At 40.4% G+C, this 27,071-nt stretch overlaps 2 protein-coding genes across 3 annotated transcripts in view; one reads left to right on the top strand and one right to left on the bottom strand.

Moving 5' to 3' along the window:
• LOC128738400 (uncharacterized) overlaps positions 1 to 14,170 on the bottom strand; it is a 40,228-nt gene extending 26,058 nt beyond the window's left edge. For both annotated transcript variants that reach the window (XR_008412103.1, XM_053833496.1), the window contains exon 1: positions 13,618 to 14,170. The gene's annotated coding sequence lies outside the window, so the exon portion shown is untranslated. The remainder of the gene's footprint in view (positions 1 to 13,617) is intronic.
• LOC128733883 (centrosomal protein of 135 kDa) overlaps positions 1 to 26,451 on the top strand; it is an 81,969-nt gene extending 55,518 nt beyond the window's left edge. The window contains exons 6-15 of the mRNA XM_053827732.1: positions 20,987 to 21,112; positions 21,538 to 21,691; positions 22,197 to 22,303; positions 22,783 to 23,385; positions 23,509 to 24,014; positions 24,078 to 24,188; positions 24,734 to 24,949; positions 25,012 to 25,236; positions 25,443 to 25,952; positions 26,189 to 26,451. Of these exons, the coding sequence (XP_053683707.1) occupies positions 20,987 to 21,112; positions 21,538 to 21,691; positions 22,197 to 22,303; positions 22,783 to 23,385; positions 23,509 to 24,014; positions 24,078 to 24,188; positions 24,734 to 24,949; positions 25,012 to 25,236; positions 25,443 to 25,952; positions 26,189 to 26,451 (2,821 nt within the window). The remainder of the gene's footprint in view (positions 1 to 20,986; positions 21,113 to 21,537; positions 21,692 to 22,196; positions 22,304 to 22,782; positions 23,386 to 23,508; positions 24,015 to 24,077; positions 24,189 to 24,733; positions 24,950 to 25,011; positions 25,237 to 25,442; positions 25,953 to 26,188) is intronic.
• Positions 26,452 to 27,071: the final 620 nt, after the last annotated feature.

Below are 27,071 nucleotides of genomic sequence, written 5' to 3'. Positions count from 1 at the left end.
GAGCATCGAGTGTTGTGTTTCGTGCGCATCTCGGAAAGACTCTCGAGTCCTTTCAAGACGCCGCTAGGGTTGAGACAAGGTGACGGCTTATCCTGCATACTATTCAACATCGCTCTTGAGGGATCCAATGAGCGGGTATCGAAACGAGAGGCATGATTTTCATCAAGAGTAGCAAACTCCTAGGCTTTGCAGATGACTTTGATTTTATATATGATAATATACATGAAAGGAAGAGGTTCAAAGAGAACAAACGCGCCCCTCTCACAGACGGTAACCGTTGATGCAGACAAACTAGAACTGGTAGATAAGTTTGTGCATTTGGGATCGCTGGTGACGCCGTGGACGACAACACTAGTAAGGAGATTCAGCGGCGCATTCAAGCGGAAAAGCGGGCCTACTTTTCCTTTTGCAAAACGCTACAGTCAAGAAGCATATGCCGTCCTACGAAGCTGACATAGAAGATACGTGTTCACTTTCTTCTGCAAAAGTGTGTGATTTTAATAGATGCAAATGTTTGCAGAACATTATTTGTCTCTAAATCACATAGTTTTGAAGCTACAGTGAAAACTCCGATTTTTTGGAGTCCGTCATGAAAGACGCCTAATATCTCAAAAACTGGGATACTTAGAGGAATAATGTTTTCAGCAAAAAGCTTCATAATAAGATTATCTAAAACTTTCTACAACATACCTTAGCTCTATATCATCAAATTAGAAAGTTAAATTTTGCAGCGCCACCTGTGTTTGAGTTCCGAATTAATACTAACCACCAGTCATTGCGTCTATTGATATACAGAAGTTCTTCCGAAGACGCCACATTGAAAAAAAAACACCATGAAAAGAGTTATTAAAAAAGTTCACGATTCCAGAGCAATCAAATCACTGTGGGATGCTTCCCTCCGTACAATCCATCCTCTACCGTACAAACTTCTCTTGTTCAAAGCACGTTAAAAGACGCCTGCTGGTTTATTACCAAAACGTGCGTGGATTGTGCACTAAAGTTGACTCATTTTTCATTACTATGGTGGAATTGAATTGTGACATCTTCATCCTTACTGTAACGTGGCTCGATGAGAAAATCTATTCGTCGCAGTTTTTTGGAGGCAGATTGACGGTATTCACCGGTTATTGTGGTTTCAACGAAGCATTCATCGATATCATTGCCATGTGGAACTCATTCGAAAAAATAAGAGTAAGAGTAAGGTTGCCCAGCCAAACGATGAGCATTGGAGTACTTTATCTTCCCCGTAAAGCCGACCGTAAAGGGGATCTGTTCTATCGAAGCTGTTTATTGGGACCTAAGCCTTTCCTATTTCTTTATTGTTCGATGACTACAATCTTCCGATCTCGTCTGCGATTTTCTTTCAAGTTTCTTCGGCTTGTGCTGCTCTTTTGGATGACTTTTACCTCCAAGGCCGGGCGCTGATTAATACACGGTAGTCAACTGAAACTCGTGCCTGCTCGATTTTGTGTTGGCTTACGAATGTACAATACCGATTTGATCAGTTCATAAAGCAGTAAAACCTGTAATCCTTTGACAACAACCATCCTGCTCTGAAAGTTACTATTGATTTACCAACTTCTACTAAATTTAAAGATTATTTTGGAATTATTATCTCTTGAAGACTCTTGGAGACTTTCGAAGAGCAGACTTCTCCGCCCTTACGAAAGCTATTGCTCGTGTTGATTGACGCGGTCTTGACCTGTTTACGAATGTTATGTTGTTCACATGTCACTTTACTACATTTTGTCTGTGGTTGTGTGTCCACACGCTGAACGCCCAACCGCGTGGGATAATGCTCACTTGTTTTATCCCCAAAAGATCTGTTCCAACGAATCTTACGCAAGTTGTTTCGTTCTGTTTACATAGTCTACATGACGGTGCTCAATTAGACGCGACATAACGGTTATACACAGGCGATATACAGGCTTAAAAGCTGCTTGCGACCGTATCGACCGCCTAATATTGTAGATTCGGATGGAGAATTTCTCCAGCTTTCACGAGATGTACGAGGTCATCCCGTCATGTTAGACGGCCGTGGTTTATGCGTCAAGATCGGTCCGGAAGAATCTGAATTGTTTTTTAATCTATGGGAGGTTCCTTAAGGAAGTAATGTAAGTCCTTTGCTTTTTACATTATTCATCGACTGCGGAGAGCTTAAGTCCTACTACCTTGATGCCGTTTGTGTTACGCTGACGATGCTGCTGCCTGAGTCTTTGAGTCATGCAGCCAGTTGACCACATTCGAGAACTAAGAGTAACTCTCATTTGAGTGCTCATCTTTCGCTTGCACCTTTTGGAGAAAATCTTATATCTTTAAACTTGCTAACTGGATTACAAGGATTAAAGTGGTGCAAAAAAACTTCATACGATACGCCCTTCGTATGCTGTTGGCACTCGAAACACTCAAAAAGAGATGAATCGACGCTATTAAAGAACGATCCTCCCGAGGTACCGAGGTAATCGTATTTTGTTTTATTGTATATGGCATAGAGTAGGGCGGGGCATAAGTGCGATGTTTGAAGTTGTCATCAATTTTCGTGAGATATAAAGAAGGACAACAACAAAATATATTTTATAGAGATGCAGTAACTCAATGTCTTCACATTCAACTATAAATAATCTGGAATAATAGTGTAATGCAAAATAAATTCTTCATTCTTATGATCAAGTACCAATTCGCACTTTTACCCCACTAGCGGGGCAAAAATGCGAATTCCGCGGGGCAAAAGTGCGAATTCCGCGGGGCAAAAGTGCGAAGCTCGAATGCTTCAAATTAGCACAGCAGTATCTAACAAAACCATATTATCTTCAATCTACGGTATGTTTCGGTGAGGAATATTCTCAATTTGCACATTTTCTATTTTGCGCTGGTGTATTGCAGCTTCCGTCAGATCAAAACTTTTACAAACGTTTGTTTTTGGCTTCATCAGCGGAAAAACATTGTTTTCCTTCGGTCAACATCTGTAGAGCACATAGTTTTCTGCAGATCTTTCATTTCTAGTATCTGTAATATAGTGCCTAAAGCTGTATGTAATTAGCTATACATTTTTGCCTCGTCCATGAATCGCCCTTTTACCCCGTCTGTGAATCGCACTTTTACCCCTCTAGGCGCTTGACGGGGTGTGAATAAAGTATGGAAAAGCGAAATATATTTTGTAAATTCTTTTCACCGTATTTTCAAAACAGATATGTGAGTGATGTAAAACGCTGCTACAAATTTTCAACAAGTAATATCCTTCTTTTGATATCGTATTTCCCGTGTAACGAAAAATTACATCAAAACCGCCCTAAAATAACATTTGCACATAACTCAGCAACTACAACTAAAGTTTACGTTAGATTCAAGCTGTCAAAGTAATCACCCTGCCATGCCAATGTAGTCAATTTACTCGGAATCTGCATCGATAAATCATTGAATCGCACTTTTACCCCTCTTTACGCTATATTTCTGCAAGTGGAAGTAGATCTCTTATTCCGAGTATGTAGACTCCGAAACCTGTGCAAGTTCCGATTTTTCAAGAATCTGTAAAATTTGTTTCGGCCGTCCTTGGTCGAGGCATTCGTCCTTATAAATTTGTCCGTTAACTCTTGCCGGAACCACAACACTAGCACAACTTCTAGCTTGTATATATCGAGACGGCTCTTGTTCGGTGAAAGCTTCCTCAATTTCAAGTAAATATTAGACTGTATGAATAAAACAGTTAGATTTGCTTTTTTCGTGAAAATCGCAGAGTTTGCTCTATCTCTAACTCTTTTATTCGTACGGCCTATTGCTCTAGTTCGTTATTGAAAGTCGCCATAACTATTATGTCGAAATGTGATCGGTAACAAAAGTTAAAAGTGGTGAATGACCCTCTGGGTTAAAACCACTCTAATAATAAAAAAAAAGTTAAAGTTAGTTAAAGTTAAAGCAAAGTTAAAAGTAAAAGTAGCGACAGTATAGAGACTTAGAGAAAATACAAAAATATTATACAAAACTGTTTTTTCATGATTAGACCTTTGATCGTGATCGGAGTATAAGTCTTAAATGTTGAATAGAGACCTTTTCCAAGCAGCAGTCATCCCCTTTTATTATTCGCAGATAAAAGATTCCAGGACCATAACCATGTTTCATCTTTCTCACAGTGAATTCAGGTCTTTGTTTTTGATTGAAATGCTATGTCATTGGGAATGTTTCATGTTTTTTGCGTTTGACTTTTATTGAAAACTTCCGTTCAGGAAATTTTGTTTTATAGCAGCAAAATAGCCTATATTGAGCAAGAGATTGTGTGTCGTTATCATTGAGTGCATCATTTCCAATGCAGCTTACCTTTGCTTAGGTAATCAACGATGCAATTTGAATGCACCATCACAAAGTGATTTGATTGTTTATTTATATTCGCCTAGTTTGCTTTTCCAGAATAGCTGGTTACGCTACAGTTATTGTTTCATCCCAAGTACTGATCGCTGATACAATATTTATTAGTTTTACCATGTCTATGCGGCGGAGCAGTGCAATGATGCGGTTGCGATGGTAACTGCCAACATAGCGAGGAAGGATGCAAAAGTTTACAATTGCCTGCCGCTGTTGCTGGTGTTGCAAACTGCCGAACATCTTCTCATCGTACCTTCGAGGTGGTCAACATTCATTAGCACTCTCTTGGAGCTGGTTTTTCGGCTGGTTAACAGCATCTTTCTTCTCTCATCACTAGCAGTAGACCGCAGCCAACGAAACGCTCGTACTATTACAAAATAATTGCAAAACCAATAATAGTAAAACTATGCGCAGAAAAGCATTCAATTAAGCATTTTCGCGCGATTTTTTTTCTTGGTTTTGTTTTCAAACGAGATCCGCACCATCGAGGAAAGAAGATGCTCGGGCACCGATTCCATTCGAGCGGACTGTGCATCAGTTACAGTTTAAACCTTCGCACAAGAAGCCGGCCAAACGAAACCGAAACTGGGTGTGTGTGGCCGCCCGCTAGCCTGGCGTTTCTGAGGAGGCAGATTTAACGAAGCAGAAGGCTAACTAACCACTTTCGATGTTTAGCCAAGAGCCCAAGATGATGATGATGATGATGATGAAAGTAAATCGCGCATTCAAGCGATTTAAGAAGCAAAGAAATCGATCGTTTAGGGAGAAAAGTGAAAACCAGCATCGAGCAGTAAAAGCTATGGCCGCGCATTGGGGCAAGAATGAAATTTTCTTTGAAGTGCCCTGAGCGATTGTGTAAAATTCCAATCTTTTATGTCATCAAAATGGAAAGGAATGAAAAGTAGTATTGTACATGTAGGTATGTAAATATTGAATCCGATGGGAATGTCAAACTGACGGATTGTGAACGTTCTCTATGGGAACGAACGAAAGAAAGGTTGAATGAATCGTTTATTGGCACCTATAGGATGGCCCACGTAAAGGCTCCCTCTGAGCACGACAGTTGGCTGCTGGTGCGATCGATCGTGTCCGTCTAACCGTTAGCATGCTGCCGGATTGATGATTCAGAGACGTGCAAATTAAATGGAAATTTATTCTTCGCCGTCTAGAGCGGCTCTACGTACCGCAAACGTACCTATGTAAGAGGTACCTCCTCTCGCTTTCCATCGTGTTCTGTGCCTGCCATGCACACCTACGGCGACATTTCCGTTGACGTGAGCCGTTCGATTGGGTCTGCTGTGGTTGACGGAGTTGGGCGGTTGCGATCACTGTCCGCTGCGAAGCGGTTCTTTGACCTAGCAGGTGATGAAGCGGCACTCATTGAACAGCTGGCACTGGGGAATATTTCTTTGGCATGGTACCTTCTAGCTCAGAATCTAATTATCCTAACTGAGAGGCGTCAATTAACCGGTTTCAGTATGACAGAAAAGTAGAATTTTTATATTAAGTCGTGGTAGCAAACTGTTTCAAGGTAATCGTTAAAATTTTGCTACGAGTTTTTTTAAGTTATGTAAATTTTTACACAGTAACATTTTCTTGTCTGCTTTTATACTAGTCTGTGAATGTCCAGTACTGGGTAAGTTCAATAAAAAGTATTCAGAAAGTCGTTAGAGGTACCTCTCCAAGAGAGGATGCCAGACCGTTTGCGGTTGAAATTATGCAATTGCGCGGAATGTCGTTTATCGACGATTGCCCTCTGATATTCGCCCTCTTCTGCGGCCACTAACCCTCACAGCCTCGACAAAGCACCTTCTTTCCCGTATTCAATATGGCTTTTCTGCACAATCACGATTCACGATAATGCTACCGCGGTTGATTATGCTTACACGGCGTGCTTTTCGCGCCACTAGGAAGGCCACCGCAAAAAAGGGGAATCTCGAATCTTCACATCGGGTGCGGGTTGATGTTTACAGGGTGAATCTATTCCTTCGCAGCCTTCAAAACAGCGCCAGTGAACCGTGGGTAAATGGATAGTGACCAGTTTGGTCACCCTGTCTGTCGATTGCGGAACATGCAGCAGCCAGCGTCCAAGTGCAGCTGCGGTTGCATTGTTTGGCGCGGAAAACTGGTCCGAGATTGGCTTATGCTACTTAGACAAATGGCCAGACGAACGGACTCTATGCTGCAACATCAAAAACCCGACCAGTTTGTTTGTTCCAAATGCGTTTGCGAATCAAGCGCCGCCAGGGAACAACTAGTCTTGCCAGTTTTTACGGTCGGTACCGAGTACGGTGTACTTAGTACGTACGCCATACCCGGGACGGGACATGTGAATGAATCTGCGCGGTTGAACACCTTTCATTTTCCGCTGACTTTTCTGGTCGAGTGCGGTCGAATGCCTAAAGATCTAAATGTAGGTTAGCGAGCTTACCTTTTTTTTTGCGCGCGCGCCCACTTTGGAGTTGCACTAGGTGAACAGCGATTGAATAATCGCTAGCTTGCAGGGGGCTGTTTGTATTTTTTTTTTGTTTTTGATGAGGCCATCCAGTGTCAGCTGTTTTCTGTGCTAATATGGATGCTGTTGCGCTCATCACCTCTACTCGGAGATTGGGAAAGGTTGCGGCTAGTGGATTCACCAGGAAATGGTAGATTTAAGCTAGCTGAAAACTTTTATGTTTGAACCGTTTGCGAACTAAAAAGACTCCCATTTTGATACCGACCATGTTTGTGTACAGGATAATTGCGCTTAATGATCCTATAAACCGTCTAATAGTTAATTTCGATTGCACGATACCTAAGTTGTTTAATCGGCATCGAATCTCAAGGCCGACTCGGAAGTTGATATCAAATATGGGTTTAGCAATTACGAAGGTTTGTTTGTTTGGGATGGTTTCAATTTTTTTTATTGCTTTTCTCAGCCCTTTTTAAGCCGTGTTCAAGCCATTGTCCGTTTCAAACTCAGTATTGCTTCATGTCCTTATTATCTTTCTCATAGCCTTTGCTGGTTATTTTATGGTTTCGTTTTGTTTTGTTTTGCGTCGTAAACTTCGATTTCCTCTATTTAGCGTCGAAACTGATCTGGAGCATTGCGGAAGCATGTTTTCTTTTTTTACATCATCTTTTTCCAATGGACTTTATTGAGACAATAATCACATTCGCAAGTGTAAAATGTATGTAATTTTAAATTTTCAAAAGCAAAAATTCATATATCGAAAGCGACTTGACGGATTTAAATATTATCATAAGAATTGGCAAAACACATTTTCCATAATTTTTCGATAAATATATGATTCAAAAGTTTTTGAATCAACGGTACAGCACGAGATCTTTTATGAACGACGTGATTGATCTCTGTGAAAGATGATTCGAGATAGATGAACTCGAATGTTTTGCGCTGTTGAAAAATGATGCACAACTTTACAGGTAAAATTAAAATTTTATAGCTCTTTTTTTAACCAACTTCAGTTACAGCGGTGAATCGCTCGTTGAGAGCTCGCTAGTTGAATATTCGTTCGCTAGTTTCGCCATGTCTCAACTAAAATGGCACTGTTATGTCAAAATTCGTTGTCAAACTAATTTGATATTTGAACGTCCTTGCATTGAGGCAACGGAAAATATGTTTTGAGATCATAAGGGGCCATCCAGATACCACGTGGACAGAAAAATACCAATTTTCAACCCCCCCGTCCCCCACCGTGGACAAGCGTGGACATTGACTCAACCCCTACCCCCCTCCCTGTTTGTCCACGTGGACATTTTTTTTGTTATGTGTAATTCAACAAAACAGAAATGTATGGTGCTAAATTTTGTTTTCAACTTGATTTATGCAGTATTTATAAAAATACATACGCTCCAGTCGGCCGACACAATGTATACGGATTTTGAGTCGCTGCGGAAATTTGGGTTTTTCCGTGCATTTTCTGTCAAATTTTCGCAGCGTTAAAATCCGTATGCAAGGTGTTAGGACCTGACTTCTGTTCATAGTAATCTTGTCTACAGTGAATTATTATCGACTGCAAGAAAGTCAGTTTCAGTTTGACTTTTGCTTGATGATTCTTCTTCGTCAAGTGTATCCCTGTCTAACTAGAGCACCTCAGCTTTTCCGTCTACTTCAACACAACACAGGACGTTTCCGATGCGACGCGGTTCGTAAAATCTTCTGAAGACGCATCCTTCCGTAATGCTCGGTTCATGTGTTTACGTCAACATATGCCTCATCAGAAGCTAAAACTTAATTTGAGCCTAAAACCAATCACTGATCGATGGTTATGTATAATTAATTCAATATTTCTGTTTTTAGTATGGAAAAAAAACTTGTCCACGTGGACATTTACGATACCCCCTCTCCCCCTTCCGTGGACAAGCGTGGACATTTCCATACCCCCCACCCCCCTCTAAACTGTCCACGTGGTATATGGATGGCCCCTAATTATGATAAAATGCAATTTGTATAAACTATCTACTGTTTGTTACAGATCATTCTTTGTCCGTTGTAAACTGGTTCACTGCAATCTTGTCATCTAAAATAGGCCTAAAATAGGACAATGATATTTCTACGTACTTAGAACCGTTAGCTTAAGCCTTAGGCAGCACCCACCGTACGATTCTTACTTATTTCTTCTAGCAGCATAAAGCCGGGGCGGCTCTTGCCGTATCAAGAATTCCTCTCCACTGTATTCGGCCCTGGGCTTGAGCGTCCTTGAGCGTCTCGACACACGCAAATCGGGTTTATCCCAGTCGAGTTGTTTGGCCTCTATTCCTGGTGCCGGTGGGGCACTGCGTAGTCGTCCGGCATCCTTGCGATGTGGCTGGCCCATCGCAGTCTCTCACCTTTCGCCAGATGCACGATGAGAATCTCTTCAAGTAGTGCCTGCAATTAGTGGTTTATACACCTACGCCACTCTCCGCTTTCCACTTGCACTCAGCCTACACTAGTTCATAACATGTTTCGTTCAAATACGACAAGTGCACGTATGTCTTCAGTAAACAAAGTTACAGTCTCAAGTCGGCAGAGGATTACCGGTCTTATTAGCTGGTTGGCTACTATTGCTGAAAATTTTGCCTCTCGTTTCGATGCCCGCTCGCCAGATCACAGTTTCAATAGCGATGTTGAATAACACACAGGACAGTCCATCTTCTTACCGCAACCCCCTGCGTGTTTCGAAGGGACTCGAGAGTACCTCCGAAACACGCACGTAGCTCACCCCACGATACCTTTGATCAGCCGCGTCAGTTTGCTCGGAAGGCCATTCTCTTGCATTATCTCCCATAGCTGTTCGCGCTCGACTGTATCGTATGCTGCCTTGAAATCCATGAAATCCATACTTCCGACATTTTTGGAGGATTTGTAGAAGAGCGAAAATCCGTACTAGCAAGGGACCCATAAAGCCCGCCTGATACATAGGCGACTAGGGCCAAATCTGGGAGAGCACCTTGTAAGCGGCGTTGATCTGCGTAATGCCGCGGTAAATACAGCAATCGCGCCGATCGCCCTTCTTATAGATGGGACAAACCACTCCTCCCATTCCTCTGGCAGGCTCTCCTTCCAAATCCTTGAAATTATCCAGTGAAGCGCCGTTACTAGTGATTTGTTATTTTTGTAGAGTTCTGCCGAGAGTCTGTCTATTATTCTTCAGCTGACCGATTTTTCGCCGGATCTTTTCGAAATCCGCAGCCGGCACTCTATTATCCCAGGGTAACTTCTGTTCCGTCTTCTGTTACATCGCCATTGAGATGCCCATCAAAGAAACACTTCCACCTGTCAACCACTTCACGTTCGTTAGTGACCAGGTTTCCCTCCTCGTCCCTACACATATCAGGCTTCAGTGTGTATCCTTCCTTTACGAGATTGATTCGTCTTCTCATAGAATTTGCGCGTCTAGTTAGCCCGGAATAGTTCTAGATCTTCACAATCTCTGTTCCCCTGACGCTTTTTTCCTCCTGAGGAATGCGACCACATGGAGGCGCAAGGTAGGGGCATCCTAAGAATGGCGAGAGCAATGTTGGACGCTTCTTCCTAGTTGCTATCCCCGTTTCATACTCACAACCAACACGATGCGTTCTATACTGATCGTAAGTCAGCATTTGATCGGATTAACCATGCTATTGCCCTAGAAGTTCGCCAAGCTTTGGGTTTTCTCAATGCCTACGTCACTGATTGGAGTCTTGTTTGAAGAACAGGAAACTACTGGTTAAAATCGGATCATCGCTGTTTCATTTATTTTTCATGAATATTTTTCCTGAATGAGACTAGAGTTCCCCAGGGTAGCAACCTTGACCCGTTGTTATTTTTTTGTTATATTTTAACCCATTATGACCCAGCGCATGATATATCATACCTCGTCTTCAAAACCTGTTTACTGCTGAATTTCAATAGTTAGCATTGTTAATATATCACTACAAGAGAGATAAGACATCAATCTGATGTGTGTGTGATATAATTTGTCAGTTTTTGTCATTTCGTCTGTATTTTCAACAGTGCAAAGTTGTGACAAATGGCGGAAAAAAGTTTTGTCTCCAAAACGCATGAAAAAGTCTACATATAGTGACGAAACATTACCTGACATGTAAATTAGTATTTATATGTAAAGTCTATCACAAAATTCGATAAGAAATCTGTAAAAAACTTTGTAATTTGTTTGTTTGAAACTGAGCCTATAAAATATTTAACCTGCGATGTACAGTACAGTATAATTCCAGATAGAAAAGATATGTCATACATAACAAACAGATCAAACAGATAAAAGTCCGGAGGAGCTCCTCGGGGAACCGCAAGAGCGACTTGTATTCTGCAAACGTTTTAAAGGGAATTATTTAATAACGTTTCTTTAGGTACTGTACCGGTTCAATAGTTTTTGTATTATAATTTATAGAAAAGTAGTGAAGATGTGTCGTCTCGTTCGCGTACTTTTCTGTAGTCACGATATAAATTGATCAATGGGTTGCCATTGTTTGTTGCATTCAAAATAGATCATGAATTCTAAATACAGTAATGTTTCGATTTCGTCAGCCCCATGTTGAATTTTGGGCTGACAAAATGGGGAAAATGACAAAATCGGGATTTTTTTTTCGAAATTCTTTTCAAAATTCAAGACTTAAGACCTTGCAATATCGAAGACTTCTACTAAAACTTAAATTTTAACCCTCAATTGGTCAACCGAAAGCTCAATGAACCGGACACAGCACACTGGTAAAGGTTTGGTGCGCATTAGTTTTGCGCGGGAAAACTTGGTTTTAGGTTTATGGAACCTTTGGAAGAGTTTCTTAAAATTAATATTTCTATCGTTCAGCGGAATTCAAATTTTGATTGATCACCCTAAAAGTGCAATAAAAATTTATTTTTCTTCAGTGATGTGTTCTGCAAAGTTTTACAGCATATTATTACAAGAAATTTTGCTGAAGACAGTAACCTTCTATCTCTTCAGCAAAGATAGAAAAATCCTATTTCTCATAAATATAAAATCATTAAAATAAGTTTTTCAATTCCAGCTGTTTTTGTAGTTGTTGTATGACTTTTTCATGTTTCACAAAGTTGTACAAATAACAAAAATACACAACATTGCTGAATATAGTATACCTCTATCTTTGCTTGTTTAGGAACTATAGAATTTTTACTATTAAAATACCCTAATATTGACCCCGAATTACTCGTAAGAAGGTATCATTTTATTCAAAAACTCTCCCCAGAGAATCAGAATAGTTTTAAGTAGGCTGAAAAGTTGTATAAATCATGTTTAAAAGCACAAAAGTTAAACAAAATTTATAGATTGACAAAATCGGGATAAAAAGCTGATAAAATCGGGGGTAGACAAAATCGGGAGCTGACAAATCGGAACATTACCGTATAATATCTCCCGTTAATGGCGGTAGTACCAATAGTGGTGAAATTTTAATAAAAAGCGGTTTTAGTTTAGTTACGCTTTCAAATAACATACACATAATGTGCACCAACGTTTTATGGTTCGCTTGTAATAAACATTAAAACTCAATACTGCTAAATAGGTCTTAAATTCTATCGTTTTTTGATGTTTTTTTATCTGTCGAGGATATGAGGTGAGTACTTGCTCTCATGCAAACATAAAAAACCAGTTTGAATTACCTCCATTATGAGTACACAATACCTCCACTATAGGCAAACCAACGATGTTAGAAAAAACTCTTTCACTGTAAAAAAATTTCGTATTTTCAATGATTCTAACCGTCATTTTTAGAGAAGTTAAGAACATTTTAATCATATCGTGTGTTAATGCATGGTTTGGCATCACTGTATTCCGATCAAAAATTTGAAATATTATCACTAAATGCACCACTACTGATACGCTTACCCTAATTATTTTTTAAAGTTTGAAAAATTAAAAAATTAATTGTCTACAATTTGAGAGTACCGTTCTGATTCAAACTTAAATCAGTCTCAAACTTCGAACACTTCAGAATAAAATGCTCTTAGTATCGCTTACATGATAAAATATCATGCTTGTTGTACACCATCGGACAGAGGACATACTAACGAACACGGTGGTGTACAACAAGCATGATATTTTATCATGTAAGCGATACTAAGAGCATTTTATTCTGAAGTGTTCGAAGTTTGAGACTGTTTTAAGTTTGAATCAGAGCGGTATTCAATTTTTTGTTAAAAATTGTATTATCTTCGTTAAAAATTTAGAAAATCCAGACAGACAATCGAAAATACTTCAAATTCGCGAACGTTAAAATTTTATCGAAAATATTAAATGTCAATGAATGATCAATGTAAAACAAAATTAAAAGACATTATTTGACATGTCTATAGTGCATAAAGTCTGTCAAAGCTATCTACTTCGAATGTCGAGTTTGAAGTTGTTGTTCACTCAAGTACCGAGTACTTATAGGTATGTATTGCTGTGCAATGAGCTTTGACATTTAGGAGTGCTCTTCCCCATTACGCTATCGATCATGGTATGTTTTCTTGGATAGCTTAATTATACGACCGGTTTCAACGATGAAGTTACCACAGCGTCGGTCTGCAAGTTAATTGAATCCTTTATTCTATGCAATTAAGTTGTACGCTTTATTTCTATTGTCTCCGGCACTTCTCAGCATCATCAGTCGGTTCGTTATTCGGTAAGGTAGACTGAACTAAAAGGTTACCGGATGTTCGCGATTTTCAAGAATGATACCCGTTCTTTGTTCGGGTTTGAACACATTGAATATTCAGTGCCCAATGACGTGAGATCGCGGAAACAGGACTATGTCTTCCTGATTCTCATTGATGTTACCTACCGGTTTGAATGGACATCAATTCTGCTCGAAAAAAATATTGAAATCCTCCCAGCAGGGTTTATCGGTGGTCGATGTCGTTGTTTTTGATTGTGTTACTGGTGTCCGGCTTACAAGTCGGAAATCCGCTAGAGCCTTTCTGGTGCTCGCAATTGTACACAACGGTACACCCACAGCATACCTAATCTAATTCTGCTGTCACTGCTACGTACTGTTAAACCGGCTGTTTTTACACTTTGTCACACAAGAATGGGACAAACCACCCGTCCTGGCTTACAATCACTCACACATAAATACACTTCTGCTCGATCGACACTACCGAAACAAACAGGCAGAGATCAGACAAAGAAAACCAGTTTCAGGACTCCATCAATCAGTTCTGGATCTGATTCAAATTGTGCTCGGGAGAAGCCAAACAAGTTACACCTCCTTCTGCTGATTCACCTGTACCGGATCACAATGGTTCACAGTAAAATGTAGAATAAATTCAAACAGTTAACCATCACTTAAGTCACAGTAAACGAGGAACACCGATCCTCCGAGCAACAAATAAGCTGCAAACGCGCCGACCGTACGAAAGAAACTGAATGCTATGTTGCGGATCGACCGGCGGCTTCGAACTTGATCATATTTGTGTGCAACAAAAAAAAAAGACTGAGGTGAGGAGAGAAAACAGAGAGTTTTGAAAGAGAGATCGCGTCTATGTATTGCATGTGTGAGAAAAAGCTTGTTGCCTTGTAAAGTTCAGAAGGTTCTTTCCGACGATCGTGAACGCCGGATTGCGGCTTTCGACTCTGGCTGGGGCCGATCGACCATTGTTGTACTGGTACATGTATAGGTTTGTCCTTGTCGTAGGCACGGACTGCAGTTGTGGAGCGGAATTACATAATGCAACTGGGTTGCTGCACTGCTCGTGGAGGTTTGTTTTGGAGGTTTTCCGACTGTGTCGGCGCGAGCGTTGTAGCGATGTAGCGATGTTAGACATAAACGATCTTAGGTTTGTGTTTTGTTTTTTTTTCTAGTTGCTCGTTCTCTATTGAACCCTACACATAACGAAGATGAAGTGATCAACATTGACACACATTATTAATGCTTGGAATTATGCAAAGGTGCAGCATAATATGTTAATTCACAGAAACGCTTTCCGATGATTTATTGACTACATGACGGGTTCGTCGCTTTGTGCTTTAGGTCTCTTTCGGTATGCTTGCCTTGCCGAAGCCGAAGGAAATTGGTACTGCTGTAATGATTTTTTTTTCGCTTTTCAATCTTCCCTCGATCAAACTTTATGTTGGCATTAAATCTTTTTCCTTCCGTTTAATGCGATTTGGTAGCTGCTGTTGCTAATCGTGAATTGTGTCGGCGGAGATGGTAAATATATATTGTGCAAGTGATTTAACGCAGAATGTATCAAGCGATGATTTAATAGTGTGTATAGTCGAGACCGAAAGCTACCTACGTCAATCACTGGAGTGATAGATTCGTGAAATTCGTTGCGTCGGTGTACTGCAATGGGTTTCCGTGTTACAAGGTCATAAATGGAATTACACAATAATATCCTCTACCGGCATTTCAATTAACTTTATTATCTGGATCTATTCGGTTTTAATGAAACATTTATACGGTTGAAATATCGTTAAACATTTATTTGTGGTCAGCTTTTCATTAGGCTAAGCTAAGTGGTAAACTAACACACATAAAAGTTTCCCCTTTTTTAATTATATTTGCCAATTCAGTAGATTACGTTTAGAATTACGTAAACGGAATGTTTTGAAATGTGAGAAAATTTTGAGATAACAAATCAAAACATTATGATCTAGTGCTCAAAGACTTTGCGGACGTTAACTTCATCAAGGTTAGTCAAGAGAGGTTTTCTGATGTTCAAATTTGTTTTTCACCCCCGCTGGGTTACCCTTGGCGATCACCGAAATTTTCAAAGGGGAAACAGTTGAATGTATAAACAACGTCGATGGTTGCTAACCAATCGTTCTGCGCACTTCTGTTCTACAAACTGTGAAAACTAGATCACCTATTTTAACTCACCTTGAACTTCATTAGTTTTCGTGATAAATCGTCAACAGCCGTTTCGGATGTATGGCCTCCCCCTATTAGGGAACCTCCCCCCCCCCTTTTTGTTGACCCACCAGTGGTGATTCTTTTTGTCAAGGAACATGTGTGCCAAGTTTGGTGGAGATCGGTCAAGGCGTTCTGGAGTTATGGTGGAACATACAAACATACAAACATACTCACGCTCGCTTTTATATACAGCGGGATTTCGAATTTGGCATGGTTCGATTTTGGCATGCCTCGATTTTGGCAACACAAAATATTTCACTTTACTATACTGAGACTGGGTAGCACTTTGTGAAAATGAAATTATAGAAGTGTAACGTTTGAATGAAAGATTTCAAATGCTGATAACTACTAAACTACTGAACGAAACTGAACAGTTTATATGTCGTTGGATAGATAAAATGACCAGCAATTTCATAGGAAGTGAGAGAGCAATTTTAAGGAGGGTGTAACAGGGGGGGAGGGTCCTATTCAAATGAAATACAAATTTTCTCACAACTCGAGTCCTAATTAAGCAAATGGAACCAAATTTGACATGTGGGGGTTTTTGGAGGTAAGAATTTTTTGGTGTACTGAGACCCCTTCCCCTTATAAGAGGGGGGGGGGGGGGTGCTCCCATACAAATGAAATACAAGTTTCCTCCTAACTCTAGAACTTATCAAGCACATGGAACCAAATTTTGAATTAGGACCTTTGCTTTCTATAAGAAGGGGAGATCCCATACAAATGACATACAAATTTCTTCGTATCTCGGGAACTAATCAAGCGAATGGAATCAAATTTGGCATATGGGAATTTTTGGAGGCATGAATTAATTTTGAATTTATTTATTTTACAAGTGATTTTTAAAAGAAATCTCTATGTCTCAAAGGTTGCAGGCGTTGTACTCATGAAACCCCGTCCACGTATTTTCAAAGCCACCATTGCATTCAATGAAGAATTGACTTAAACATTTAAACAATGGCACTCACAGATTCTTATAAACATATATATGCCAGAAATGCACATTAGTTTTTGATCTGATGGTCTGATATAGTTCTACGTCACCCTTTCGTACAACCCTTAGGGCTGTATACCTTGTAGTTTTTTTTTTATTGCCGTAGGACTACGTCTTACCGCGGGTCGCCAAAAACTTATTTGCACCGGACGGATAGCTCTTGGCAGATTTTTCCAACATAACATGGTTGCAATCGTTGATTAATAATATGTAGTCATTTTCTAACGCATTTACATTAAATTTTTTCATATCAAAAAAGGGTCTCGATTTTGGCAACATAGGTGACACGCATTTGTTGCCAAATTCGAAATCCTACTGTATATACTAGCTGACCCGACAAACTTCGTATTGCCACAAATTAAACTGTGTTGTACATACATCGTGAATGACTCGGATGACCTTTGTCACAATCTCGTGTTTTGCAAGTTTCAGAGGAGTTCATGGGTGTTTTAATGTACAAATTTTCCTCACAGTCAAGTAGAAAACAACTCCCCCCATTGCTTAGCCTGATAAAATAAGGTGGATAGCATTTAAATATTCGCCATCATTACAAACCATTTCGCCGAATACCATTTTGCGGAACACCAACTCTCGGTTGATCAGAACGCGGAATATAGAGTTTCGCAGAATACCATTTCGTAAAATACCCTACGCGGGATGTACCATTTCACGGAAAATCTTTTCGTAGAAAGTACCATTTCGCAAGGGTGACCCAACTGAAGGAAAGTAATAGAGGTCAGTAGATCTAGAAAAATATATAAACGTAGATAGAGGCGATCTCTACGGGAGGCTGCCCCTCCTCCCCCGCACTCCCGGCCTTTGTCCGTCTCGCTCTAAATCATCTAATGTTACTATTGATAGTTGCGGATGGTCTTGTTATTGACTAATATTTTATGAAAGAGTCTAAAATTTCTCGAATTCGATTAGTTTTTGAGTTACGCAAAAATTTGTTTTATTTGTATGAGAGTCCTTATCCCCCTACCACAGAGGTGAGGGGTCTCAAACCGTCATAAAAAAATTCCTGCCTCCAAAATTCCCCACATGCCAAATTTGGTTCCATTTGCCTGATTAGTTCTCTAGTTATGAGGATATTTGTATTTCATTTGTATAGAAGCCCCCCCTCACTATTGAAGGGGAAGGGGTCATAATTCCCCTCCTAAAGAGGGGAGGGGTCTCAATTCACCATAGAAAAAATTCTTGCCTCCAAAAACCTTCACATGCCCAATTTGGTTCCATTTCTTGATTAGCTCTCGAGTTATGAGGAAATTTGTATTTCATTTGTATGGAAGCCCCCCTCTTAAAGTGGGATCATAATTTCCCTCCTAAAGAGGGGAGGGGTCGCAATTCACCCTAGAAAAAAATGCCTACAAAACACCCACATGCTAATTTTGGTTCCATTTGCTTGATTAGTTCTGGAGTTATGAGGAAATTTGTATTTCATTTGTATAGGAGAACCCCTCCTAAAGTGGGGAGGGATCCTAATTCACCATAGAAAAAATTCTTGCCTCCAAAAACCTTCACATGCCAATTTGGTTCCATTTCTTGATTAGTTCTCGAGTTATGAGGAAATTTGTATTTCATTTGTATGGAAGCCCCCCTCCTAAAAAGGTAAGGGGTCCTAATTCATCATAGAAAAAATTCTTGCCTCCAAAAACACCCACATGCCAAATATAGTTCCATTTGCTCGATTAGTTCTCGAGTTATGAGGAAATTTGTATTTCATTTGTATAGGAGAACCCCTCCTAAAGTGGGGAGGGATCCTAATTCACCATAGAAAAAATTCTTGCCTCCAAAAACCTTCACATGCTAATTTTGGTTCCATTTGCTTGATTAGTTCTCGAGTTATGCACAGAAATTTGTGTTTCATTTGTATGGGAGCCCCCCCCTCTTAGTAGGGGGAGGGATCTCTAACTATCATAAGAACTTTACCTGGCCCCAAAAACCTCTACATGCACATTTTCACGCCGATTGGTTCAGTAGTTTTCGGTTATATAAGGAACATCCCGACAAACAGACAGACGGACAGACAGAAATCCATTTTTATATATAAGATAGAATTATAGAATTATTATAGATGAGGTATCTCGTACATTCGAGTCATGAAATCGGTTAACTAGCAGGTTTAACTAGGTTGAAATCACATCTTTGACTTCGGTAAACTGAGTTCCCATGGCTTTTTCAAGGCTTATATCGATATTTCGGATTTCCATACCTGTTTCGCGTACTAGAGTACTTCCACATGATTGTAAGGAACGTGCTACTCGAGCCAAAGCTGCTGACATACTAGGGTAACAAATCTGTTTTGCACCCCATTTGTAGCCGTACATAATTTTGACAGTCCTATCTGATGTTGCTATTGCTATAGGTGTCCCACTTATGTATGGCTGCAAATGTGGTTCAAAATGGGTTGGTTACCCTACCACATCTCGCTTGCCAACTACGATTGGAAGTAATAGAAATTATATTCTCCATTCGGTATTATGCTGCTGTGAACAGAGGTTAGTTTCATCGAACATTAACAGCCGGTCTAACCATGGTTAGACTGGAAGGACGGAAACGAGATGAGAAACTGTCTAATATAGGGTGTCGTGTGGTGGTAGTTTAATTGTCAAAACACTCGGGCGCCAACCGAGAGAGAGTGTGGGTTAAAATCCCACTTACCAATTGAACTACGCAATATATTTTTGACCTCATATTGAACTGACTGAAATTTTTGGATCGTGTTAGTAGAATACGAAACCTGAAATTGAATTAAAAAGTAAACTTTCTAATTAAATTCTACTATATATATTTATTCTTGACAGATACGTATTTCGCCTACGACTTGCAGGCTTCCTCAGTGTCTGTTTTCGGACAGACGAAGTTCGAAGTTTTGCAGTTTCATCCAGTTTATCATTTTTCTCACCAAACACTCCTCCACTTTAACCAGATAAGTTGCGAACTGAAATGACTTGCTACAGAACCGAATACAAGGCTTTCGTAGCTCTCCGTCAATCCTGCGGTCATGTATTTTTTTCTCATTTCTAAAATATTTTTTTTCATTTTTAATCTTGAATGTTTGAATTTCTGAGTTGCTACTTTTGCGGATTCCAGATTATGGAGATATGCGAACATTATATTAGATTTCGGAGATATGTAGATTCTTAGTAGGTTTTATTTATGTCTGTGTTAATTGACGTTTAAAGCAAGTTTAAAGCTGTAGCTGTTTAAATTTATTTACCTGGTGTTATGTATTAGCTGTTGAGTTAACAATCTTAGCTTTGCTTATTATCTTAGCACATGTTTGCGACAGTTCGTGCCTTAGCATCTAGTTAATTTTCATACCACCGCCCTGCCAGTTGAAGTTCATTGCCTTCTTGTGGTTGTGTGCAACGTACGGTCCGATCATAAATTTCAAGGGCCAAATGCTCATATATAAAATTACTGCCAGCGCTCATCGACAAGCTTGCTAGTAGGTACTCGGAGCATCCGTGCAATGTGCCCTAGCTTGGGATCAACCGTGAAGCGGGCAGCGCCGGCAAGCACGTCGATAACAATCGAAAATTAATGCAATGTGACGTGTGCCGCATGCGAATCTAAATTATGTACCTCCGCAGACACTGCTTATCAGCCGGTAGTAGGAATCGGTTGACTGCTGGTCGGTCCCGCGGAATTCCCGCGGTTTTTCTTTTGTCGTTTTGTTTTACGTGATCATGCAGTGTTTTTTTTCTTCGTCTTCAATTTATTTTGTTGAGTTTTTGCATTGCATTGGCGAGGAGCCGGCTGATGATTCGGCGTTTAGTTTTTAGTAGATAGTTAGTGGGCAACGGGCATGGCCATCGTTGGTCATACAATGTCAATGACGTTGTGTCACTTCAGTGATTTCAGTGCCACCAGCCACCGGATGGTGGTAGCGGACGACGTGGTTGTTAGTAAATAGTTTTCGCGGTTGGTTGGCTGCTGTTGATTGTGCAAACTGCTGCTGGTGGGAAGCAACGTTCAAGTTGATTTCAAGAGCGAGTTTGTAGTGCCATACGGGGGTCAGGATCATGGAAAGATTGTTCTGTCAATCTTTCGTCCCACTATTTTCATCATTTATTTAATGTTACTAACTTTGGTGTATCAAAACTGTCGTCGTCTGTTCGAATCTCGTCTGGAAGAGTCTGTTAGAGTCAATAGGATCGTAGCACTAGCCCCGTAATTGTCCTGTACTCTAGCAGCTGTCGTTGATCTGTCGACTTCTGTAGACTTTACATCAAAACTGTAGAAGCCATAAGCAGATTTTTCTCTGTAATAATTAATGATTTTTCTTTTTTTTTTCAGAAACGCAAGTGCGGACAACATCCATAAGGACAGTACGTTACGAAGCGCAGCATCCGAAAGTGACACGCTGAAGAAGCAAGTGGCAACTTTGAAGCGTTCGCACGATAACGCCGTTTCGGAAAATGGGTAAGCTTCGAAGCGTCGAGCTTCTTGTGTTGGGCGTTATGTCGATGAGCTTTTAAAGCTTAACCTCTTCGGTCCCACATTGATAAGTTGAACAAAAAGTTTCCGTTTAAAAGTTTTATCCAAAGGATTTTAGTTTCAATTTCGATTGTATGTTTAGTGTAATTGATTAAATAGAAAAAACTAGTGTTATACCATTTTGATTTTTTATTTAAAACGTAAGATTTAATTTGAATTCGACGGTAAAGGACATTCAAATTTACAGCCTCGTTTAGAAAGTCGACTTTCAGTCAAACCGAAAGAGTAATTTAAGCACTTATTTTTCAAATGGTTTCTTAACCATAAATTATTATTGAATTAATTAACAATAAATAATTACTAGTTAATCCTAATCAGTACTTTTTTTGTCTCCAAATCTGTGCCCGCAGTCGCCTGTCGAATGAGCTCACTGATGCCGCATCGGAACTGACGCTAACGAAGCGTAAACTAGCCGACTGCCAGCAGGAGATTGAACGGATGAAGTCGCAGCTCCGCGAGTACGTGCAGGAAATCCAGCGCGCCGAGGAATTGTTGTGTATCAAGGTAATTAGATTTTCGAACCTTGCTATGGCACCCACCGCCGCCGCCGGTTGCTGCTGCTGGTGCGGGGTGGTGTCTGGAAGAAGTTCAACGTACAGTGGATGGCCAACGCTTTGGGAACAGTATTTTAGGATAATTTTAAATGACTTTTTTAGTATATATTCATCATACAACTTAGTCATATCAGTTTTCTCTGATTCCCCATTTCATAAGGTTAAAATTTTATTTTTGTTAATTATCATCAACAGAACCGAGTCATATTTAGTTGAAATGCATACGATTAAAAAGTTAAAAAATATTCCAAATTATCCTACTGTGTTGGCCAGCCACTGTAGAACACTTGATGCTGGAACCTTCCAGACATTGAAAAAGCCAATGGCAGTGTTTATTCACTTGTCTCTCCTTCCGCGTCTAATTAGTGCAATGGAGTCATTTTAATGCAGATCGGTTGAAAGTTTGTGTATGATTTCACTTAATCGTGCCTCCTTCTGCTACTGTTTTTCACCAGGAAAAGGAACGCGAGGAGATGCTGGAACACTACAAATCTCTTTCCGAAGGAGTCAACATGCTGGAAGTGAGCAATCACACCTTGGAAGCAGAAAGTGCAGAAGCCAAGTGAGTACCGTAGACTTTCCATTAAAATATAATTTCATCTGCTGAAAAAAAAATTCTAATATAAAACGAAGTGTGCTCATTCTTAGTTATCGGTAATGGTTTTTTTCACACTTTCGTAAAATAAATTAGAAAATAACTACAATTGACTCCTGCTCCCGGTTGGTGATATCCTTTGTGCATTGTTTTCTTCTTTCCCCTATCTCACTCACCCGTTCTGGATTTGTCCCGTAATCTAACCCCATCATGCATGTCTGTAACACACCGAACACACGGTGCCTTCATCCGCGTGTGAGTAGGTATAGAATGTGCTGCTGTAGAAGAAGATAATTAGTTTTTCCAACGTTTATTGCTTTATTGCCAATTTATTTTCATACCGATTTTCCGTTTTCATATCTTTGTTGAAATTCTATGTTCACCCACCGAACAAAAACAACAACAACAACAACTCCTGGCCTCTGGGAACCACTGGAATAATACAGAAAGTTGCTTCAGGAAGCGGAAGATCGCATCGGTGGATTGCAGGAACAGGTCGACCTGCGCCAGTCCGAGATTAAGACATATGAACAGCAAATTAATGAGCTGTCGGCAACCGTCGTTTCGCTCGAGGAAGAAATCGAGAATCTCAAGGAGGAAAATAACAATCTTCAGGAGGATCTGGAAGCGACGAAAGATCTGTGCTCTAAGTTGGACGTTCAGAAGGATAAGCTGCAGGCCGAGCTGGAGGAACACTCGTCCATCCGTGAACAGTTGAATAGGGAAAATGACACCCTAAAGCGACAGCTATCGTTGGCCAAAATCGGCGATAAAGCGGCTGTTGATGGGCTACAGGAGCTGCTGGCCGCCTGTCGTTCGGAGGTTGAACAACAACGAATCGTAATTGGTCCGTTGAATCAGGAGGTTAAATCTCTTAAAGATCAAGTTCAAGAATTGAATAAAAAACTCACTCATGAACGTGATAAAGCTACTAAAAGTGAGGCACTGGCCAGTGAGTATAACGTTCAACTGCAAGAGTTGAAACGAATGATCACAGACGATCGATACGCGCAGGTACAATCCCGACAGGAGGAAGATGATTACAACAGGTATTCTACGTTTTAGCAAAATAGTTGACAATCGTTTGATAGTTACTGCCATTTTACACATGATTTTAAACTTAATAATATACGCTTTGTATTAAAGTAATATAGTCCTTTCCATTTACATAGAATCAAGATTTATTTGAACGCCATTGAAAGTTTTAAGTCCGAAGGACTAGTGAAACGACATGGTAGCTCGAGTTCAATTACATACTCGAGTTGCAAAACATCCGAAAGCCTAGGTCCATTGCGGAACGGTACAGAAAAACCGCGAAAAGTCTTCGGCAGTGAATCTTATCCACGAAGAATTGAGAAAAGTGTTGGCAATGATCGGAAGGCACACTCTGAACCAGAAACGGTGAAAATGTTTGATAGCTGTCGAGTTCAAAGCCGAAGTAGCTCCACTTCTGTTGGCAGTAAAACTGATTCCATCGTGAGGTGTGCCACATTTGACAACGGAAAAATGATGGACGGCGAAGCTTTAAGAAATGGTCCGATAAGTAACATTTCAATTGATAACATATGTGATCGGCTAGGTGAGAACGACATTACTCGTGAAGTGGAAAAAGCCAGCCCGGCATTGAATATAGAGAAAAACAGAACAAGTGAAGACAAGGAGACGCAACGGTCGGAAGGTAACTTTCAAATCATTTATGCAATTGTGTAATCCGGCAATAATACGAATATTTGGAAACCAGCGCAAATAAAACCCCCCAACGGGTGGAAGACCAACCAGTACAGTAGCGAAGGTTCATCGAAATCTTCCCAAGTTTCACAAGCTGAAACCAGCAGGAAACGGGTCGCTAAAAGTAAGTTATGTCGTGTTCCTTGTATTAAACAAAATGTTTTACGATATTTATGTTCAAAACGTTGGTTGCGTAATTCTGGAGCAAAGTCGGATTTCAATTTTAATGCTTCCGGAAAGGGTTCAGTGCTAATTGAATTGCCGTTGCATTCATGTTTCAAAAATGTTTGCGTAAATTTTGACACAACGATATGTATTGGTTCTTATTCAGCGAAAGTTAGTGAAAATGTTTCCTGTCTTTCGGTATTGTGCTTCCGCGAAGAAAGATCTGGATCAAGTCCATAACGAAATTTAACGAGGTAATAGACGGATATAAAAGAGTAAGCGATACTCTACCATCTATTCCCAAGCAACAATGTGAGTTTTATTGAAGTCTTATGGTAGTCTTCAAAACCAATTTTGGTCTTAAATGCCATCATAAGAGTGTAATAAAACCCAAATTGTTACTTGGGTTGGCTCAATTGTCACTATTCATTACATCTCACTGAAATAGGGCTACTAAATGCTGAATATTTTACAAGCGAGTTGACGAGTAAACTTTTCTTCTAGATTTACGAAAAACTGAATCTCCGAAGACTGCGTCACCGAAAATAGCTGAACCAACGGTGCAAGAAAACGTTAAGATTAAGGTACCAACACATTACTCTTCCCCGGATAATGTTCTCCGCCAGCAAAAAAGTCACTCGCTGGATCGCAGCTCAATCCCCGAAATAGACGCAACTGTACGAAATAGATCGCCAAAGTCTTCACCCACTGCTCGAAGAAGTATTTCCATCTTGCTTTCGGTATATTCAACTTCACACTATTACAGATTCATTTTTCTTAAGGACAATCGATCGGCCACAGTCCCGATCGGTCGATCGACATCGTGCCACCACGCGAATCCAGTTACGAGCAGTTTAGGAAAAGTTTCCACCAAACCCGACCGACAGTCAAGTCGACGTCCTCCCCGAAGAGCAAGAGCAACTCAAGTCTGTCCACCGTACCTGTTTCATCCATTTCCGGTGTCGATTCGCCCAGAACGTCGGAAAAACTGACTAATGATTCGAAAGGCAAGAAAATTTATTATTTTGGTCAATTTCAAGCCTCAATGCACGAATGGGGAAAACTCGGGAAGTGTACAGGAATAGGTCAATTCAGTTCACTCCTACAGGGCAGGGAGTCGTCCGGACTCATCTTCCAATTTAGGGGAGGCACATTTTTCTAGCTAATCGTTGCCATTAATATCGGTTGCCAATAATTTCCTGTTCTTCTGTAGCGGCAAGTTCACGCACTGGAAGGGAAACTCCAAAGCAAACGTCCACTGACAAAAATAATGGCCCGGGGGCGGTGGCCATCATTTATAAAAATGCACTAGGCGAACGGATAATTTTGTCCGACGATCGGCAGCCCCAGCAGCAGCAGTGGCCGCTGCTACAGGGAAACGATTGCAGCACCACTGCACACGGCAGCATAATGGTAATTGACGATTTGCGACGACCTAAAACGCCAATTAGGGCACCGAAAGTGTCGTTGACTGCCGGAAAAGCTGTATCCGGTGCCGTCAGTTCGAGTAGGGAAAATCAACGAAAATCCCCAACTGTGAGAGGTAGTAATGAGAGTAACAGTGCTATTGCTAGTACCAGTAGCGGCAGAAGCGCCCGTAGCAGTCGCTGTGAGCAAAGAAAGTGGCGAGAAATCCTGCACCCGACGGGAAAGACAAACGCTGCTGTGAGGCAGACTCCTTCCCTATCGGCAACAACTAACGACCGGATAACGACGATAAATTGTAAGTTAAATGATTGCAAGGGCGAAAGCGTGCAAAAGATGCTAATAACAGCGAGAGCAACGAGCTTACCTTTATCTATAATAGCAGATACGGAGAGGGGCACTTGACTGCATAATTTTGCGACGGTTCAGTCTTAACCTGGCGAGTTTTCATGCAGCAGCGTCCTTGATTCCGTTCCGTACAGCCAGAGAATAGCATGCAGTGCACGTGCGTTAATGTAATTTAATGAATTTCAGATGAAATACTTAACGCCAACGGCAGACGGAGCAGTGGAAGCGTGGAAGCCGTTGAAGTTGCGAATCAAAGTGGTAGAAAGCCTCCCAGGTTGCAACCGATTACGTCTGCTGGCGGCGGCGGCGGCGGTGCGGGCGGCACCGGTTCGATGCCGGAGGTAACGCTAGACGGTGATTCCAAGAAGTACGTGCTAAACTTCAAGATTAAGGTAGACGGTGATGAGAGGAGTAGCGGAAAGCAGTTGCAAATTGCTGCTAAGAAGTAATTAGAGATGTTTGTCTCCTATATTTTGTAATATGTTTTACCGGGCTAATTGTGCGTTTTATCATGAGCTGAAGAGGATAAATGAATAAAAACTAATGTTCTCGATGGATGCATGATATTACGTTGAAACATGTTGAGGTGAATGATAAGCATTTCATTATATAATTTCTTTAGATTTGAGAAGATTGTTTTACACAAAATTGAAAAACTCAACCATTTACAAGCGAATAATTTCTTATGAAGCTGGTAATTATGGATTTGACCCATGTACAAGTAGTTATTTTTAGCAAAGGGGATTATGATTATGGGAATACTATTTGGATTCTAAATTAGGTATCATATCATAAAATTCCATGCGTTGAAGACAGTGCGTACTATTTTTTATGTAGCATATACCTGTTTGATAAATAATTACCGCTACAATAATGTAGGGACAGGTGTATTCATGTTCGTATCATTCGTTTATAAATGCAATCGATTTGCACTAGTTCCAATTATAAGGGTAAACTAGTAAAAAATGATTAATTACACAAATCATGCAAATTCAGTCAACCATGAATAGTTTCGCTGTCAATGACAAATGCTAGGTTCTAAACAGTATCTAATCGGTCTAATCTAATG

The sequence above is a fragment of the Sabethes cyaneus genome, chromosome 2 (genome assembly GCF_943734655.1).
Source record: "Sabethes cyaneus chromosome 2, idSabCyanKW18_F2, whole genome shotgun sequence".
NCBI classification, from domain to species: Eukaryota; Metazoa; Arthropoda; class Insecta; order Diptera; family Culicidae; genus Sabethes; species Sabethes cyaneus.
This window is presented reverse-complemented; position numbering and strand designations above follow the sequence as displayed.